The 20,068-nt window shown below is 38.9% G+C and overlaps 1 protein-coding gene across 1 annotated transcript in view; it reads left to right on the top strand.

Annotated features, from left to right (window-relative positions):
- The window catches only part of ACOXL (acyl-CoA oxidase-like), a 368,775-nt gene that overhangs the window by 240,836 nt on the left and 107,871 nt on the right, over positions 1-20,068 (top strand). Inside the window, 1 exon segment of the mRNA XM_011980527.1 lies at positions 2,859-2,985. Within this exon segment, the coding sequence (XP_011835917.1) occupies positions 2,859-2,985 (127 nt within the window).

Genomic DNA, 20,068 nt, shown 5'->3' with positions numbered 1-20,068 from the left:
TATGGAACTCACACATCCATTCACCTCCTCTTTTTGATCCATTTCAAAGTAAACTGTAGACATCAGCATATTTCTAAATAATTTAGCATGAACCTTATTAACTAGAGTTACATATTCAGTTATAGTTCTTATGTAGAGTTTACATACAATAAAATGCACAAATCTTAAGTGTACATTCACTGAGTTTTGACAAACACATAAACCTATGTAACCAAACTCGTATTAAGATATAGATCATCACTCCAGAAAGTTCTTTCATGCCCCTTCTTGGTTAATCTTACTACCCAGATACAGCCACTCTTCTGATATTTTCCCACCACAGATTAATCTTTCTGTGCTAAAACTTCACGTAAATGGAACCAGGCAGTATGTACTCTTTTGTAGCTGCCTCGTGAACTTGACATAATGCTTTTTGACATTCACCCATGTTGTTGTGTGTATTAGTTTGTTTCTTTTCATTATTGTAGTATTTTACTTTATGGATATAGTAGAATCATTCTCTTATGGATGAATAGACACTTGGGATGTTTGCAGTTTTTTACTGCTGTGAGTAGAACTGCTATGAGCATTCTTATATAAACTTTTTTGTGAACGTATGTTTTTATTTCTTAGGCAAATAGTAGGAGTGAAACTGCTAGAACATAGGGTATGTGTTCATTTAGTTTTATTAGGAACTGTGACAACATTTTGCAAAGAGATTTCACCATTTTACACTCAGCAAGCATGAGAGCTCTGGTTTCTCCAGATCCTCGGCAACACTCGATGTCAGTGTACTTAATTGTAGTCATTCTGGTGGATGTATAATGCTACCTCACCACGGTTTCTGTTTGCGTTTCCCTGATGTCTAATGATACATATTTTAATTTAATTTAAACTTTATTTAACGATAGAGTCATTTGGATCTTGTAAAATACGCAGTTACAAAGAGGTTGCCTTTAGCAATGTTCCTGTTTTTTAAAGAGAGTCTGCACACTGTTTTGCACTGGGCAGGCTCCTAGACCTACATGATATGCGACTCACATGACTCAGCGAGTGGGTGAGATCCCCTTCCTGCAGCACATGCAGTTCACAACCTCAGGTGGACAAACATGTTCTACAGTCCGCATTCCAGGAAGGCCAGTTTCCAACAACAGCCCCTGGAATGACTAAAACATACTTTTCAATAATATATGAAAGCCCTTCACATCTTTTATTAAGTAGACTGAGGCAGAAACCCAACCTTCTTAAAGCCCAGATTCAGAATAAGCATTGACATCATTTAAATGTCCTGGTAATTGGCATGTAAATACCTCCCTCTTCCCTGTCTAAATGGAGGGCGATTATTAATTCAGCACTTGGCATCTCAAAAGCACTGCATCAATTGCTTCTTAACGTTCCTCTCGTGCCTTCTGATTAAGCAACAACAGCCACTTGGGTTTTTTATTTTTAGTTAATATGAATTTAAGTTATTTGGGTCTTATAATAACTTACTTCCTCAGGAAGTGGGGAAAGGGGAGGGCAAGAGGTGGCTGCGCTATGGGAAACTCTAAGTGTGAATTAACCCTTCCCCTGTTTGTCTAGGTTATCTATAGGTTCATGGTGGGGCCATAAAATTGGCATGAAATACAGAGTTTCATGATGAAAAGCTCACAGGCTTTTAATTGTGAACTTGGTTGTTTTGAGTCTGTGCTTAACGTCTCTTAACTCCTGTGTGCCTCAGTTTCCTTATTTGCCAAGTGGGAAAGATGGGAACTGCTGCCTGCTGAGGAACGCCACTATCTCTGTAGCACACCCTCCCCTGTGCTTGCACACAGCCCTCTCACTTCCCTCCGGGGTGCCTCTTGCTTTAAACACTGATGTTCCCCAACAAAACCTGAGCTCGACTGCCTGTGTGACCTCGAGCAAGTTACCAAATCTTGCTGAGCCTCAGTTTCCTGAACTTTTCACTGGATAATTATCATATTCTAGAATTATTGAGAAAATTGAATAATTCACAGCAAATAATGAGCACAATTCCTGATATATAATATATTTAATAAATATTATTAATTGATAAATATTTTATAACAGATACATTTGATTATTAATATCCAATTATAATAATTATAGTAAATACCCAGCAGCGGTTATTATTATAAACTCACTTCACAGAGCTGTATAGTGGTTATTATTATAAACTCACTTGACAGATTTGTATAATGGGAGCCAGGCACGGTGGCTCGTGCCTGTAATCCCAGCACTTTGGGAGGCTGAGGCAGGCAGATCACTTGAGGTCAGCAGTTCAAGACCAGCCTGGCCAACATGGTGAAACCCTGTCTCTACTAAAAATACAAAAATTAGCCAGGCACAGTGGCACGTGCCTGTGGTCCCCACTAGTCAGGAAGCTGAGGCATGAGAGTCAATTGAACCCAGGAGGTGGAGGTTGCAGTCAGCCGAGATCATGCCACTGCACTCCAGCCTGGGAAACAGAGTGAGACTCTGTCTCAAAAAAAAAAAAAAAAAAAAAAAGATTGTATAATGGTTGAGTCATACATGAATTGTATAATGGTTGATTATACTTGACAAAAATCATATTGCTATTCATTAAAAAAGACTATATAAAATATTGAACACTACTTATAATACAATAGTAAGTGGAAAAATTAGGAAACCAAATCATCTCTATACCACAAGGACAACCACCTAGAATAAACTGGAGCTAAGATTACTGGAAAGAACTATGAATAGTCAATGAGAGATGGGATGGGGAGATTATGTATACTGACACTATTTTTCTACAGGAAAAAAAATATTTTTAAAAACAAACCCACTCTATTTCTTTCAAATGAAATTCTTTGGTGAGACCAACATAATGATGGTCACTGTGATTTTTCTTTCAGTTTCCTGGCATTTAACATGGACACAGTTGATGATCTTGCCTTTCTGTTGAAAGCAGTGAAATTTCGTGAAAGGGTTCTTCAGTGGGGTTTGGTGACCAGAATTTATTATAAGGTAAAGATACATGGTGTTGTACTTTTCCTTTTGACATGTGTTTAAGGGATATCCTTGCTGGTGAACTATCTGTTAAGTTTAGTAGAGGATGAGTCAGCTTAATGACAAGCTTCTGGAAGCAGCTAGAGTTCCTACAGGCCATTTTGCATGACACCATTGCTTGCTCTAGAGGCCAGGATGCTTCTGTTTAACCCCTTTTATGTCATCTTGTAGAATTCCACCTGCAAGCACCATGTGGCTGCCATGGGAGTTGATGAGTGGTATAATTTTCAGCCCTTATCAAAATTGAAAAATCATTGTTTTATATGTATAAAGAGTACATTGTTCTCAAAGACAGGGAGGGGACCTGCATCAGGAATATGTAAAAATTAACATTGGGTTAGTCTAAGATGCATTCTATCTCCTATTAAAATACCCATGAAGCTCTGCAAAAGCATAAAATCTTGTGCCAGCATTAATAGAAATCTAGAGGAAATTTCCACCAAGTACAGTGCCAGTGGGATTAGTTTGAGGGATCACTGTCCACCCTAGTAATATCTGTTTCATCTTCTGATCTAGCGCAGAATAGCCAATGGAACCCCAGGAGAAGGCTTTACTGCTTCCACTCTATGTCCAGGCCAGGGGCTCAGGGCTGCCATAACCAGAGTTCAGGTTGCTTCTCTCCTTCTGCATGGGAATTAGGTTCCAAGAGGGCCAGAATTGGGTTCCTGCAATTCTCCCCATCCAGTTCACCCCTTTTTATATGAATTTCAAGGTCATGTCTCCTAGTACAACACAACAGAGGTAGAAGGGAAGAGGATGGATGGTACATGGGAATGGGTATTCTCTTAGGAAGTGCTTTGGAAACAGAAGTGCCCTGGAAGCAGAAAGCGGCCAAGATCCACCCTCGTGGAACAGAGCCACGCTGGATGAGAACCTGCCAGAAGCCAGGCTAGGAATTGTGTAAATCAATTTCTCCCCCAGGCATAGATCTGAGGTGAGGCTCTGCCACACCCCACGAATGCATTCAGGTGGGTTTAAATCACTCCACATGTCCTCCACATATGTGGCTCCACATGGAGCCAGCTGAAATAAGAGATGGATATATCCAAAAATGCTGCAGTTGCAGCGAAGAGCAGAATGAACAAGGGAGAAAATGCGATCTGTGAACTGTTTTCGAAGACTATATAAGAAAAGGCTAAAGACAAAATGGTAAGGGAAGAACATAGAAGCAGAGTGAAATGGTAGAAGTCTAACCTATGGATAACAAATATTCTTGGAAGTGCTGGAACAAAAGAAGCAGAAATAATAATCACAAACATAATAGAAAAATAATTTCCTTCATGTAAAAAAAATCCTATGCTAATGGAAAAAAAAAGACTTATACTTGGACATAGATGAAAAATCTAGAATGAAGAGAATAGAATGTGAGCAACAAGACAGAAAATAATAGTTTACTCAAAAACAGAAAAAATTAGGCTAGCTGCTGTCATTCACTAGCTCCAAATGGAGTAATAAGCACTCTTCTAAAGAGGAAACTTCATGATCTAAGCATAATATTCCAAGCCAAATTTAATCCCTGAGTATAGGCAATAGAAAGATATTTTTAGATATCTAAGAATCAGAAGCAATTTCACTAATATAGCCTTCCTTAAAAAGTTATCTTAAAATTTACTCCATAGGACACCAAAAAGAATCAAAACGAATAACTCAAAAATAAGGAAGTCAAGATATAAAAGGATTGGCGGTCCTTGTGAAGCCAATACTATATGTTTTTAAAAATAGTCACAAAATTGGCTGGGCATGGTGGCTCATGCCTGCAATTCCAGCACTTTGGGAGGCCAGGGCAGGCAGATTGCTTGAGCTCAGGAGACCAGCCTGGGCAACGTGGCAAAACCCCATCTCTACAAAAAATACAGAAAAATTAACCAGGTGTGGCAGCACGTTCCTGTAGTACCAGCTACTCAGAAGGCTGAGGCAGGACAATCTCTTGAGCCTGGGAGGCAGTGGTTGCAGTGAGCTGAGATCACACCACTGTACTCCAGCCTGGGCAACAGAGAGAGCCCCTGTCTCAAAAAAATAAAAAATAGTCATAAGATTAAATATACGGAAGCTAAAAATATTTTTTTGGAAAAAAGCATGATTTTTTTTTAAAAAAAACTTGATAAACTGGTTCTGTAAGAGTCTATACTATTTTTAAGGTAAGATGAAAGACAAAGTAAAAACATACTGAATTTCTTACATTCATTACAGGGCAAGCAAAAGACCTTGTTTTGTTCTGACTTTAGCAATTAGAGAAACATAGGTTAAAATATATGTTTTATTAAATTGAAAGCTAACATAACTGCTGAACATAGAATGCTTGGTTTTCCAAATCACTGCAGCAGACAAAGCAATGAAGATAAACAAGTGGTCAGAAGTTTGTGTAATCGGAACAGAGCAAAGAACAAATCAGAAAGCATGTTCTTAGGAGACTCAAAGACACTCCGGTGCAGCTCCTTTAAGTGAATCCACACCAAGGCCAGGAGAGCTGGTGAAAAAGTTCCCACTGCGAATTGCTCCTTGGTTTGAGAATTTCTCCGGGATTGCTTCCCTAAATCTGTTTCCCATTAATTGTGATATCCCCTTTGTCTCTTCTAATTTGGCTCAATTCAAGACCCCTCTCTCTGGCCCCAGAAGATTAATGCTTTGATCTTGAACTGAGTTGATCTGGTAATTCCTTGAAAACAACATTTCCATTACAGTATGATCCCTTAAGCAGTGGAGAGGCAGCTTTTGATACATTTTCATCCTAGAGAGCCTTAAATCCCTCCAGCTCCCACCTCTGGAAAGTGGGGGATTAGATTTAAAATGGGCTATAATATGAAATGAAAGAGGTTTCAATCCTAGTAAAAGCACGGACTCTCAGATTAGATTAGATTACACATTGTGTGTAGAAACAAATCTAATTATATGCCTTGATGTATAACTATACACATCAAAACAAAAAGTGACATTTTAAAAGATTTTCAAAAGTAAACGAGTAAATGTGCGTTGGGAAACAGCAAGATATTTTCAGATATCTCTCGAAAGGTTGTTATATTAGTTCGCTGGGGCTGCCATGACAAAATACCACAGACTGAGTGCCTTAAACAACAGAAATTTATTTTCTCACAGTTCTGGGGGCTGGAAGTTCAAGATCAAGGTTCCTGAAGGGTTGGTTTTCTTTGAGCCTCTCTCCTTGGCTTGCAATGGCTGTCCCCTTGCTACCTCTCATGGCCATCCATCCATGCACCCACACCCCAGTGCACTTTTTCTTATAAGAATACTGTCGTATCACATTAGGGCCCCACTCTAACAGCTTCATTTTAACTGAATCACCTCTTTCAAGACTCCCATCTCTAAATATGGTCACATCCTGAGGTACTAGGAGTTGGGACATCAATGTTTGAATTTAGAGACACACAATCCAGCCACTACCAGTTGGCAATATTAATCTTATCAAAAGCATTAACCAGAAAGGCAAAATGATGACCCCATAACCATGAGCCTGTATGTGCCAACTACATTTTGTCCTCCAAGACGGACCCCCAAGAATCCCACCTCCTGATAGTCACACCCTTGAGTGTCTTCTCCCATGCTCTACCAGAGTTGGTCTGAGTGACATATAGTAGAAATAATGGCATGTTGCTTCCAGATATAAAACCTTATGACTTCCATCTTGGTCACTCTGTTGCACTCTCTCTCTTTATCTCTAATCACTCTGGGCAAAACCATGTCATAAACATGCCCTATGGGGAGGCCCAGGTGGCAAGGAACTGAAGCTTCCTGCCCACAACCACATGAGTAACCTTGTAAGTGTACCCTGCAGCCCCAGTTACAGCTTCAGAGACTGCAAGCATGGGACAGTCGACACTCGCTGCAACCTCATCAGAGTCCCTGAGCCAGAAGCACACCGTCAAGCAGCTTCTGGATTCCTGGGCTTCAGAAACTGTGTGCATAATGAACACTTGGTGTTGTAATCCACTAGGTTTGGGGCAGGTTGTTGCACAGCAGCAGATACCTAATCCAGATTTGGGCACCCAAAAGTTGGATGCTGATATAACGAAAGCCTCAATGGGACTGTGGCTTTGTACCTGTGCAGTGAGCTTTGAGAAGAGTCCTAGTGGAAGCCTAAAATACCTTGAAGAAATTATTACCAGAAACCTTTATGGTCTTAACCTGTGGGTGAAGACTTGTAGGAAAATGAGGTAAAAATTATTGGAAACTGGAGGAGGGGGATCCTTGTTACGTAGTGGCAGAGCTGTAGCAATGCTGTTGCCTGAAGTTATGTGGAAACAGAAAATGTACCCAATCAATGAAGTGATCCAGCAAAGGAGATGTCCATCCTGCAAGCTGAAGGTGCTGCCTGCCTGCTTATTGCAGCTTTTAGTGATGTGCAGGAAGAGAGAGAGAATCTCAAGGAAAGAGCTTTTAACATGCAGGACCTGCCAGTTAATATGATTTTGAAGGTCCCTGAGCTCTCCATATGGTCAATGTGTTCATTTCTTATAGGGCTGCTGTGACAAACCACCACAGACTAGGTGGCTTAAAACAACAGAGATTTATTTACTCACAACTTTGGAGGCCAGAAGTCTGAAATTATGGTGGCAGCAGGGCCATGCCCACTCTGAGACCCTGGGTACAATCCTTCCTTGCCCTTCATGGCTTCTGGTTGCTACTGGCAATCCTTGGTATTCCTTGACTTGCAGCCACATCTCTCCAAGCTCCTCCTCTGTTATCACATGACATGCCCGTGATATCTCCCCGTAAGTCTCCGTTGTCTCTTTTGCTTATCAGGGCACTAGTCGTATTGGATCAGGACCCACCCTAATTACCTCATTTTAACTTGATTACCTCTGCAAAGACCCTATTTCCAAATAAGGTCACATTCACAGGTACCAGGGGTTAGTACTTCAATATGTCCTTTTGGAGGACACAGTTTAACCATAGCAGCAGACAATGCTAAAATTAAAAAATTACAATGGCTTCAGAGCAAAAGTGTAATCCAGGACCCTCCCTGAAATGCATAATCTAAGGATGAAGCCCAGGACATGACTGCAAAATTCTTTAAGAACTGAGAAAGATCAAAGGTAAGTCTGGAGTCACACAAAAGGCCTTCTGAGTTTACAAGTGTGTCTTTCAGACTCTCTCAATTATACAATAAAGCTTCTAGGAAACTTGAGGGCATCCTCTGTCAGCCTTCTCAACACCCCCAAGGGCCTATGTCAAAGAGATTTGTGGGTGTGGCTTTTGTCTAATGGAATAAACTTCCCCAAAGATTCACAGGAAATGCACAAAGTTTTTAAGAGAATTATATCAGCCAAAGATCTTTCAGCTTGTCCTGAAAGATACAGAGACAATACAAAATGAATAGAGCCACTAAGCTTCTACAATCAGGGAACAAGTGGAGAAAAACAAAACAAAACAAAACAAAAAAACCTAGCTACAAACAAGTGCTCCTTTCATGAAAAAGTCAGGATGCCTCAGAGGGAAGAAGCAAGAACCCAGAGGGTGGAGCCAAGGGTCACAGAGAATCAAACCGCCTGGGTGTGCATAGGAATGTGCCCTCATTAAGGAACTTCCAACATTTACTCAGCTGGATGTCAGAATTTATATGGACCATTGACTCCTGCATTATTCCCATATTCCTCCTTTTGGAGTAAGAGTATATATAGCAGTTATCCTGTCCCGTCCCACCATTGTATGTTGGAGGACAAATAACTTGTCTCCTTAGTTAACAGCCTTCAAATGGAGAGGATCTGTACTTAAGGAATAACACCTGAGGAGGCTTATTTGCACCTAGACTGAATTTAGATGAGGGAATTCTGGACTGTGAGCTGATGCCGTAATGAGGTGAAACTTTTGTGGGCCTTGGAAGCTGTATGTTTTTTAGAGGAATGTGAATCATTAAGGATGATTAGGATGGACTATGATAGCCAAGCTCCAAGACAGTCTTCAATGATCCCTGCCTCCTGTAGTCACACCCTCATAGAGTGCCCACATTATATCGTTGAAATTGTCTTAGTCTCTGTCTCTCTCTCTCTCTTTCTCTCCCTCTGTCTCTGGAAGCCATGTCATGAGCAGCCATTGTTGCAAATAACTGAAACTTATGAATGCACTTGGAAGTGTTTCCTGTAGCCGTAACCAAAGCTTCAGAGACTGGAAGCCTGGGACAGACAGTCAGTAACTTGGCTGTCATCTCATGACAGAATCTGAGCCAACCATGCAACCAAGATATGCCCAGGTTCTGAACCCTTATAGACTGTGTGAGATGATAGTATTTTTTTGCTGTAAGATGCTAAATTTGGGTATAATTTGTTACATAGCAATAGATAACTAATATGGCATCCAAAAACAAAAAAACTGTTCAAAAATTTTGGCATTGATAATACACATTTTTGAAGCAAAATATAAAGAGGAATTACAATATTTTTCAACCAATATTTTCATTTAATAATATAATGTGGCTATCTTTCTATGTCAATAAGAACATGATTCCACAAGGTACTGATGCTTCTATGTTTTTAGTTATATGGACAAGGTCATAATGAATATTCTTAACAGTATGGCTTTCAGTCTTTACATACTACAAAATTGTTCTTTACAAATGTTGAACCAAATTGTACTTTTCCTGCATGGTATTAGGGTCCACATTTCTCCACTAACACTTTATTTCTCCAACTTTCTACGATTTTACTGTTAGGGTTTAGGAGTCTATCGTCTTCTTTTCATATTTTCATTTTATTTTTTTCCCATTCCCCCTACCCTCCATATTTTTATTTTATTAATACAGGTTAAATGCTTGGGACAAGAAGGGTTTCCAATTGCAGATTTTTTTCTGACTTTGGAATATTTGCATTTTACTCGTGAGCATCTCAGATCTGAAAATCTGAAATCCAAAATGCTCTAATGAACATTTTCTTTGAGCATCAATCATGTCAGTGCTGAAAAACTTTTGGATTTTGAAGCATTTCAGGTTTCATATTTTTGGATTTAGGATGTTCAACCCATATTAGAAAAATAGGTCCACTGTAAAATATCTACCTTTAATTTTATTTTCAGCATGATATTAGAAGCTCTCTGGTACTTCTTAAATATTCAGAAGTATTTTCTGATTATAGTTGTTCTCTGTGAGAGACGAAATCATTCATTTTTTTTCCTGTGTGTATTTCCTGATTTCAAGAGAAGAAAACATTTACACACACATGAGTGTGTTTCCCAAACATAAAATAAACGTTAGGCATGTGGGGTGGTGAGCAAGATACAAGGGTTTTAGAATCACAGAACTAGGCCGGGCACGGTGGCTCACGCCTGTAATCCCAGCACTTTGGGAGGCCGAGGTGGGTGGATCACGAGGTCAGGAATTCAAACCCAGCCTGGCCCACATGGTGAAACCCCGTCTCTACTAAAGATAAAAAAAAAAAAAAATTGGCTGGTTATGGTGGTGGACACCTGGAATCCCAGCTACTGGGGAGGCTGAGGCAAGAGAATTGCTTGAATTCAGGAGATGAAGGTTGCAGTGAGCCGAGATCGCACCATTGCACTCCAGCCTGGGCAACAGGGCGAGACTCTATCTCAAAAAAAGAAAAAAAAAAAAAATTACAGAACTAGCTTTTACCACTTCCAAGGATGTATTAAGATACGATGTATTTTAAAAAGCACTAAAAATTATAAACCTTGCACTTGTGTTAAATATCTTGGTTACTACCATTAATGAAACCATTTTTATGGTCAGTTCACATAAATATTCATTAAGCACAGATAGTTTTCCAGGGCCTGGCAGGGGAAGACCACAAAGATTTTGAAAATATGCTCTCGCCTTGAGATAAGTCCACCTCTGGTTTTAGCCTAAGGTGAAAGAAAATATGTGCTACATTAAGGCAAAACCTACAAACTTAGAGGAAAGAATACGGACTTCTGCATTTTAGTTTGTATTTTTGGCCCAGCTTTTTGCTCAGCTAGCTGTACGTTGGCTCATGTCTACCTGCATTAGTTTGGTGTATCTTGACATAAAATGATTCTGTTTAGCAATTTGAACATCTGACCCAAACAGAGTCTGGGCAATAGTCTTTGGACAGTGTCCAAGAGAGGGTGATTTCATCTAGAATTCGGAGATCGCCTAAAAATAACCCTGTGATTTAGTTCAGAATCTTTAAATTAAAAAGGCAAAAACACAAGTGGGTTTTCTCAGAACCCTGCTTTTCTTCTCAGCTTTTTAGTAATCGTCTTTAATTTTCTTCAAAAGCACATTTTACTTTAGAGATGCGTGGCCAACCCTTCTAAGCACATGTGAAGCCCATCTGCCTCTCGCCCCGGAGCAAGTGAGAAGGGCTAGCAATGCACGGTCAGAGTTGGAGAGTCGAGAAGACCACTGAGTTCTTGTGGAAGAATAAGCCTTTGCAATCATTTGATAATGCGTTCCTCTGCTTAGTATAGCCAGAATTTCACTTAAAATGGAGCCAGGAAATGCCCTTCTTTCAATGTGTCGCTGGCCATGGAAGGAGTCCAGCCCCCTAGCTTCCCTTGCCCCCCACTCTCCAGTTTTCCAAAATCTTGTTACAAACAACTCGTCATCACAGTTGCTGCATGATTTCGACATCAGTGGGAAGGAAAAATAAACCAATAAACAATGACTTGTCATCCAGGAACCAATAGGAAAAAGACCAATAGGATGTCCACCAATCAGGGATCTTGATCCAATAGCTTTGGTCAGGTGGTAGCTGGTAGATCTAGAGGAACTTGGAAATGCCTTTGATAATGAAACCAGACAGAGAAAATCCATTGCTGGTCGACTTATAGTGCTCAGGACAGAGAATGGAGAGTGATAACAGCCACTCTGTGTGTGTTAGGTTTTTAGAAGCCAATACAGTGCCCTGAATGGCAGATGTTTTACAACAATCTCATGGCACAGAAATATCAATTCTGGTAGGGACTTTTGTAGTTCTATGAGGTAAGTATATGGAGAAAAAGATAGATTCTCAGTAATCAACCTGTTTAACAAATTTCTGTTTATTTTCAAATGTACCTAACAGAAATTGAGCAGAGGGAAGGATGAGAATACAAATGGACTTAAAATAGTTCTAATTCTCCAAGGGCTGATTCCTGTTTTGTCTCTCCTCACCTGTGGCATTCTCCCACCACACTGGTGGTGCCCCCCACTTCAGGGTGTATAAGTTTCACCTGGGAAAGACTAATTTTCAAAATCTGATACAGGTTGCCCTCCATCACACGGCCAGGCTGAGTCCCAAGCAAAAGGCAAGTTGTTTGCAAATGAACATCATTAATGATTCTCAAAATCCAGGGGCAGTAAATTCTTTGGAAACAACTGCTCTAAGTTATTTTTCCTCATTCAGATTTGGAGGTTTGGATGGAGAATGGGTGGAGGCTGGAAATAAGATTATTAGAAATATAACTTTCTAGAGCTTCCTGTATAGAAAAATGACTGCCGCCCACAGTTTTTATTGTTGTGGTCAGCGTGCAACCTGACTACGCTTGTGTGTGTTTGACTTTAAACCTCTTAACTTAGATATTTAAAACATAATAAACCACAGTACTTTTGTAAACCCCATCTTTCTAACAGATGCCGCCTATTCTGTTACAGTTTTAGACTGACAGTGTCTGTGCTCAGGTCACCTGCTTGGGGTTTGGAGTGTCACCTTAGTTCTCTTCTGTGGGAAATGCAAGCTGTCTGTGTTGGCGATTAGGTGGCACACGCATATCAAGTGCCTTGGAAAATCACCAACAGGATGTCCACCAATCAGGGATCTTGATCCAATAGCTTTGGTCAGGTGGTAGCTCGTAGATCTAGAGGAACTCAGAAATGCCATTGATGATGGACTCAGACGGAGAAAATCCAGTGCTGGTCGGTTTGTACTGCTCTGAGATGTTAAGGGTAGGGGCAGGGAACGAAGAGTGATAGCAGCCACTCTGTGTTTGTTACGTTTTAAAAACCAATACAGCAGTCTAAATGGCAGATGTTTTACAACAATCTCATGGCACAGAAATATCAAGAGCTTTATTCCAGAGACAGATCATCAAAGACAGGAAATAAAATTAGTAACCAGATTTTCTGAGCTCATAGTTTTCATTGAGCTTGATGCATCTTCTTATTCCTGTGGTTGAGTTGAGTTAGGAAGATGACCTGATGGAGGGGCTGTCTTTGTATCTTCAGAGCGTCAATGGCTGCCTGTGCAAAGGTCACCTCGTGTAAAAGTGAGGTTCCCTCTTTGCTCACTGGGGCTTGAAAGTCCTGTATAGGGGGAACATATTCCCATTACTCAGTGAGAGATTAGGGTTAAAACACTGAAACTCCAGAGGTAGGGAAAGGACGATGTCATAGGAAGCTATGCGTGGTGGTTCAGGAAGGGATAGCTGGCGGTCTGGGGAGACCTAGGAGTGTATAAGCAGAAACATCTATGGCCAATGGTAACCACCTCCCAAAAGTACAGTGCTCCCAAGCCTTAGCTTGGCACTTCCCTCTTTGTTGTGGCTGGTCGTAGGAATGTTCTTGTTTTGTTTTGTTTTGTGTTGTTTCCCTCTTTTGTTTTTTTCTTTTTTGAGATAAGCCTTGTTCTGTCACCCAGGCTGGAGTGCAGTGGCGCGATGATGGCTCCCTGCAGCCTCCACCTCATGGGTACAACCCATTCTCTTGCCTCAGCTTCTCAAGTAGCTAGGATTACAGGTGTGCACCACCATGCCTGGCTAATTTTTGTATTTTTAGTAGAGATGGGATTTTGCCATGTTGATCAGGCTGGTCTCAAACTCCTGACCTCAAGTGATCTGCCCTCCTCAGCCTCCCAAAGTGCTGGGATTACAGGCATGAGCCGCTGCACTGGGCTCTCTTTCTCTCTTTTTTACTGCCTAACAACCCAGACACCAGTTAATACTAGGAATTGCATTTTCTCTTTTTCCTTCACTTCTTTCTCCATCTTTTTTCTCATAGAGAGCATCCTTAAATTCTCTTCCTAGGGAATCCTGTTGTGGAAGAGAATGGAAAGGAAAGAAGGAAGGGGAAGCAAAGATAAGGAAAAGGAAGAAGAAGTTACACTCCTGATAAGTATGTGGAAAGTACAGTCATTCCCATGGGCGTGTTACAGCTGGAAGGGACCCTGGGAGTCACATAGTGCAACCTACTCATTTACAGATAGGCAACCTAGGATCGAGAAAGCTAATGGTTTCTTCAAGGCAATACAGTCACCAAGGGCAAAGATAGAACTGATATTTGAATATGCACATACCCTATTTTTCCTCAAACTTTTACCTATTATTTTTAGTATCCATCAATGGATCTTTTTGGAAACAATTAATACTGTGGTGTTGGCCTAGTGGGGATTTTCTGTTTTCCTCATTCCTACCACTTTATTAATTGGAAGCGAGAGTTGTCTCTTCTCCCCTAGTTATTTATTTATTCAATTAGTTATGATTTATATCAGCATGCAGTCACAGATATTTATTTTATGCTTTGGGTTACAATCCAATATTATCATTTATTTATTTTCTTGCTCAAATTGTTCCAAGCTTTAACATTGAGAGCTCCTTCAGGTTGGCCCCTCTGTCCCTTTGAAGTGCCTGTATCCTTTTTTGAGTACTTCCTTACTTTATTTCTCGTCTTGTAGTTTTCCTGCCAGTCCTGTAGTCAATCATTTCTCCAAGGAGCGCTGGTTCTTCTTCCTAGAGAATGGTATTTAAAAACCAACATCTGGTCACTGGGTGTGCTCATTGCTACTGAGTTGTTGCTGCTTCTAGGCCTACCCAAAGCTATGAAGTAAACTCACATATATTAACTCACACATTTGCACACAGATCTGGATGCATGTATATTAGAAATCATGAGTTTATACTGATAACTCTGATTCCAGTACAAACAACAGGGCTTTTTTCTAGCCTACCCTCTCTCCTATTTCAGACGTTCTCCTCTGAGAAAGTGGAAACCTGGCTTTCATTGTCTACTATATGTTTACTTATTTGCTCATTCCCTGTGTACACACCAAGTAGTTTCAGGATTGCTAAGTCATACGCTGATGAGAGAACAATTTACTAACTAGAATACAGTATTTTTCTTAGTGAATTTAACCTTACAGTATCTAGTCAAAATGGTATTTCCAAAGTTTCTTTAATTAGCCCTTTTTTTCCTCCTCCCTTTCGTGTGGTTTTGTTGTTTATAACAAGTTAGGTTCATTTGTAACTACTTGCATTTTACTTTGGGTTTCCTCTATATCCTGGTTGCTTTTAGTTAATTATTATTATTTTTTTTTGGCTAAGTGAAATATTGCTAAGTTTCTAACATTCAATGCTATACGGAAAAGTGTCAACTACCCCCTTTCCATCGCTTCCCTTTTTTCCTATACACCCCATGTAGGTGGCAAGATATCTTTAGTTTCTGGGTTATCCTTCCTGTATTTCTTTCATTTTTGCAGCCACGGAAGAATCTACGTTATGGATATACTGTAGCTTACTCCACCCCTCTCTTGTGTATTTAATCCTTCCTCCCAACATTTGGTCATTACAAACAACGTTACAGTGAATAGCCTTATTATATAAATTTTAGTATTGTTTGAATTATATCTTCAGGGTAGGTTTCTAGAAATGTAGTTGTTAGGCTCAAAGGTAAGTATATTTGTAGTTCTTTTAGGTATTGCCAAATTCTCCTCCAGAGGATTTGTACAGTTTTCATTCCACTGAGTGAAGTCTGTTTCCTCAAAGTCTCATCAATAGAATGTATTCTCATACTTTTCCATTTTTGCCAGTTTGATAGGTGATCAATGGTAACTTCATGTAGCTCTAATTGTGAGTGCTTTTGAACAGTTTTTCGTCTGTACAAGGGCCATTTTAGTATGTTTTCAATGTATTGTCTGCTCATATTATTTTTCCATTTTTCCATAGGGTTTTGGTATTTGGTCCATCAATTTTTAAGAGTACTTTCTACATTAAGAAGTGTAGCCTTTTGTATATTGAAAAAATTTTCTCCCAGTTTGTCACTTGTCTTTTGACTTTGTTGATATTTGCCGTGCAAACTTTTTAACATTTTTTAATATAGTCAAATGCAGTAGTCTATTTTTTTTTATTGCATCTGGAGTTTAACTCACAGTTAGAAAAAGCCTTTCCCATCACTTAAGTTAAAGATAAACTGATTTCATGAAAGCCTCAGTATTGTTTTAGGAAGTCAGATAATGGAGTTTGAGGCCAGGCATCGTGGCTCATGTCTGTAATCCCAGCACTTTGGGAGGCCAAGGTAGGCAGATCACTTGAGGTCAAGAGTTCAAGACCAGCATAGCTAACATGGTGAAACCCCATCTCTACTAAAAATACAAAAATTAGCTTGGCTTTGTGACGTGTGCCTGTAATCCCAGCTACTCAGGAGGCTGAGGCAGGAGAATTGCATGAACCTGGGAAGTTGAGGTTGCAGTGAGCCAAGATCGCGCCACTGTATGCCACCCTGGACGACAGAGCAAGACTCCGTCTTAAAAAAAAAAAAAAGAAAGAAAGAAAAAAAGAAAATGGAGTTTGAGACTGCCAAGATTAGTGAAAACAAAGGAGGAACATCCCAAAAAGAAAGAAGCCACAGAGAGGAAGCTTCACAATACATGTATGAATACCACTCAAATCCATGACTGATCCCTGGAATATCCATGAGTAGAAAGATGCTAAAGAACTCAAGGGTTTTTAAGTTGGATGGTTTAAAGAGCTGAACAAAGAATTCAACTGTTGCCCACCACACAGGAGTCAGAATTTTTAGTCTGAATCCATAGTTAAGAGGGGTGTGGTAAACTCAATGGGCTTTTCATTGAAATCCCAGAAGGGCCATGCCTTAGGAGTAAAACTAGGTCTCAGGAAAAGGATTGCCTAAGGACTGAAGCTACAACCAAAAGAGGCTAAAGGCAAGCCAAAATGTATTCTTCCTGACAAAGCATAAAATCAAGCCTCTATAAATTCAAGTTTATCTGCTAGTGTTTTAACTGCAAGCTAGATTAAGACTCAATACCCTTTAGAGGATGTCAACAGGATTTACAGTCAATAGCATTATTGTGTCCTGTAGATAATTAAATATTATCAGGCATGGGAAGAAATAGGAACACATGATCCACAGTCAAGAGAAAAATCGTCAAGAGGAGACCCCAGAATTCCCAGATACTGAAATTAGCAGACAAGGGCTTTTAAAAAATATGAGTTTATTAAAGAGTAGGTAGAGCATATGAATAAAAAGGATGAAGAGAGAGGAAATTTGAGGAGATTTTTGAACTATGTGAAAAAGGAAACCAAATGGAAATTCTAGAATTGAAAAATACAATAGTATTAATAAAAAAAAAATGATTGGGATTAACAACACGCTGGGCAAACAAAGAAAAGTGTCAGTGAACCTGATTAATAGAAATCATTTGAACTAAAGGACAGAAAGAAAAATATTGATAAAATGATCAGAGCCCCCATGACCCGTGGGGTAGTAACACATACTCTAACATATACGTAATTGGAGTCTAAGAAGGAGATGAGAGAGAGAATAGCATAGAAAAAGGATTAGCCAAATATTTTTAAAATTTTTATCAATAATGACAGCACATAAATTCAAGATTCTAGCAGGAGAGGCTGAAAAACAAACAAATATAAAAACAAGAGCACATCATAGTATAATTGCTGAAAACTAAATAGAAAGAATAAATCTTAAAAGTTAGAAGAGAACAAAGAACATTAGATGCAAGAAAATCATGGTAGAATGATGGTTCACTTTTCATTAGAAACTGTATAGCCAAAGGCCAATTGACAGATATCTTTACCGTGCTGCTGAAAGCAAAAAGGAATCTACCTTGACCTCTGAATCCAGCTCTGTGTGTGTGTGTGTGTGTGTGTGCGCATTAAAATGAAATAAAAGCTTTTTCAGTAATAGAATTTGTCACCAGCAGACCTATACTACAAGAAATGCTAAGGAAGGTACTTTAAGCTAAACGAAAGTAAATAGAAAATGCAGATCTAAAGTAAGGAAGAACACTGAAAATGCTAAATATATAAGGAAATATTAAGCACTACTTTCTTTGTCTTAAGGTTTTTAGAATTCAATTGACGGTTTAAAGCAAAATAATTACAATTATTTAGGGTTTATGGCATATATAAAAGTGAAATGTATGGCAACAATAAAAGATAGGTTGTAGTGTAAATGGAATTATGCTATTATAAGATTCTTACATAATATGTGAAGTAGTATAATATTAATTCAAGGCAGACTGTTATAGGTAAAGACTATATATTGCAATATAGGAGGTAGACTGAAGCAAAAAGGAAAACCCTTAATCTGAAAGAAGACATGGAAGAAGAAACAAAAATCAAAGGAGAAAGACTACAAGTAGTGGTAAGATAGACTTATACCCAGTAATATCAATAATTACATTAAATGTAAATGGCCCCAACATTCTAATTAAAAGGCAAACATTGTTATAGAAGGTTAAAAATAAGCAAGGGCCTTCTATATGCTTTGAATGGAAAGACAAGGACAGGAAAAGATGTAGCATGCAATTACTGAGCATGAGGGAGACTGTATTAATATCAGATAGAGGAAACTTTAAAACAAGGAGTGTTGCCAGGGACCAGGAACAGTGGCTCATGCCTGTAATTTCAGCACTTTGGGAGGCTGAAGTGGGCAGATCGCTTGAACCCGGGAGTTTGAGACCAGCCTGACCAATCTGACAAAACCCTGTCTCTACTGAAAATACAAAAATTAGCTGGATGTGGTGGTAACACACCTGTAATCCCAGCTATCTGGGAGGCTGAGGCATGAGAATCACTTGAGCCCAGTAGGCAGAGGTTGCAGTGAGCCAAGATTGCACCACTGCACTCCAGCTTGGGCAGCAGAGTGAGACTCTGTCTTTAAAAAAAAAAAAAAAAAAAAAAAAGGAGTGTGTTATCAGGGATAAAGAAAGTCATTTCTTGACTATTAAAGGATAATTTCATCAAGAAGACAAAATAATTCTAAACAGGTATACTCCATAATAGAGATTAAAATAGATGAAACAGAAATTGACAGAATTGTGGAAGAAATAGACAAATTCAGTAGTTGATGAATTAAGTAGATAAAAATGTACTATGACTATAGGCATACCTCGTTTTATTGTGCTTTGTTTTATTGCATTTTGCAGATGTTGTGTTTTTTACAAATTAAAAGTTAGCGGGAACACTGTGTTAAACTGACCTATTGGTGCCGTTTTTCCAACAGCATATGCTAACTTCATGATTCTGTGTTAGAATTTTTTTAGCAATAAGTAATTTTTTTGAGGTACATAACTTTTTAGACAACATTATTGCACACTTAATAGACTATAGTGTAAACATAACTTTTATGTGCACTGGGAAACCAAAAAGTTTGTGTGACTTGCTTTATTAATTAATAAGTACAGTACAAAGAAAACAATTACAAACCAATATTCTCCATGAATATAGGTGAAAATACATAATAGAATATATCATAACAAAGTGGTGTTTATTATAAGAATGCAGGGTTGGCTTAATATTCAAAATATGTCAATAAAATGTACAATATTAACAAAGGAGAGAAAATATGATTATATTATGGGGAAAATATATTTGATGAAATCCAACATGAGCTCATGATGAAAAGTCTCAGCAAAGCAGAAATAGAAAGGAATTTCCTCAATTTTTGGAGAGCATGTCTACAAAAGAACCTACAAAAAAAATACACATTTTTCTCCTAAAGACAGAACAAGGCAAGAATGTCCAGTTTACTACTTTTATTTGACATTGTATTGGAGGGCCTAGCCAGAGCAACAAGACAGGAAAAAAGAAATAGAAGACTTTACCAAACAAAACAAAACAAAACACTGCCAGAACTAATAGCTCAAAACAGGGCTACAGGATACAAACTCAATATCCAAAACAAATTTCGTTTTATATGTTATCAAACAATTGGAAAATAAAATTTAATTTACAATATCAACTAAAAACATGAGTTTCTTAGGAACACATTTAATAGTAAAACCAAAACATGCAATATCTGTACAGTAAAAATTACCAAACACCCAAGGAGTAATTGAAACAAGCCTAAGTAACTGGAGAAGTACGCTGTGTTTGTATATGGGAAGACTCCACATTGCCA

This window comes from Mandrillus leucophaeus, unplaced genomic scaffold, assembly GCF_000951045.1.
Source record: "Mandrillus leucophaeus isolate KB7577 unplaced genomic scaffold, Mleu.le_1.0 Scaffold214, whole genome shotgun sequence".
NCBI classification, from domain to species: Eukaryota; Metazoa; Chordata; class Mammalia; order Primates; family Cercopithecidae; genus Mandrillus; species Mandrillus leucophaeus.
This window is presented reverse-complemented; position numbering and strand designations above follow the sequence as displayed.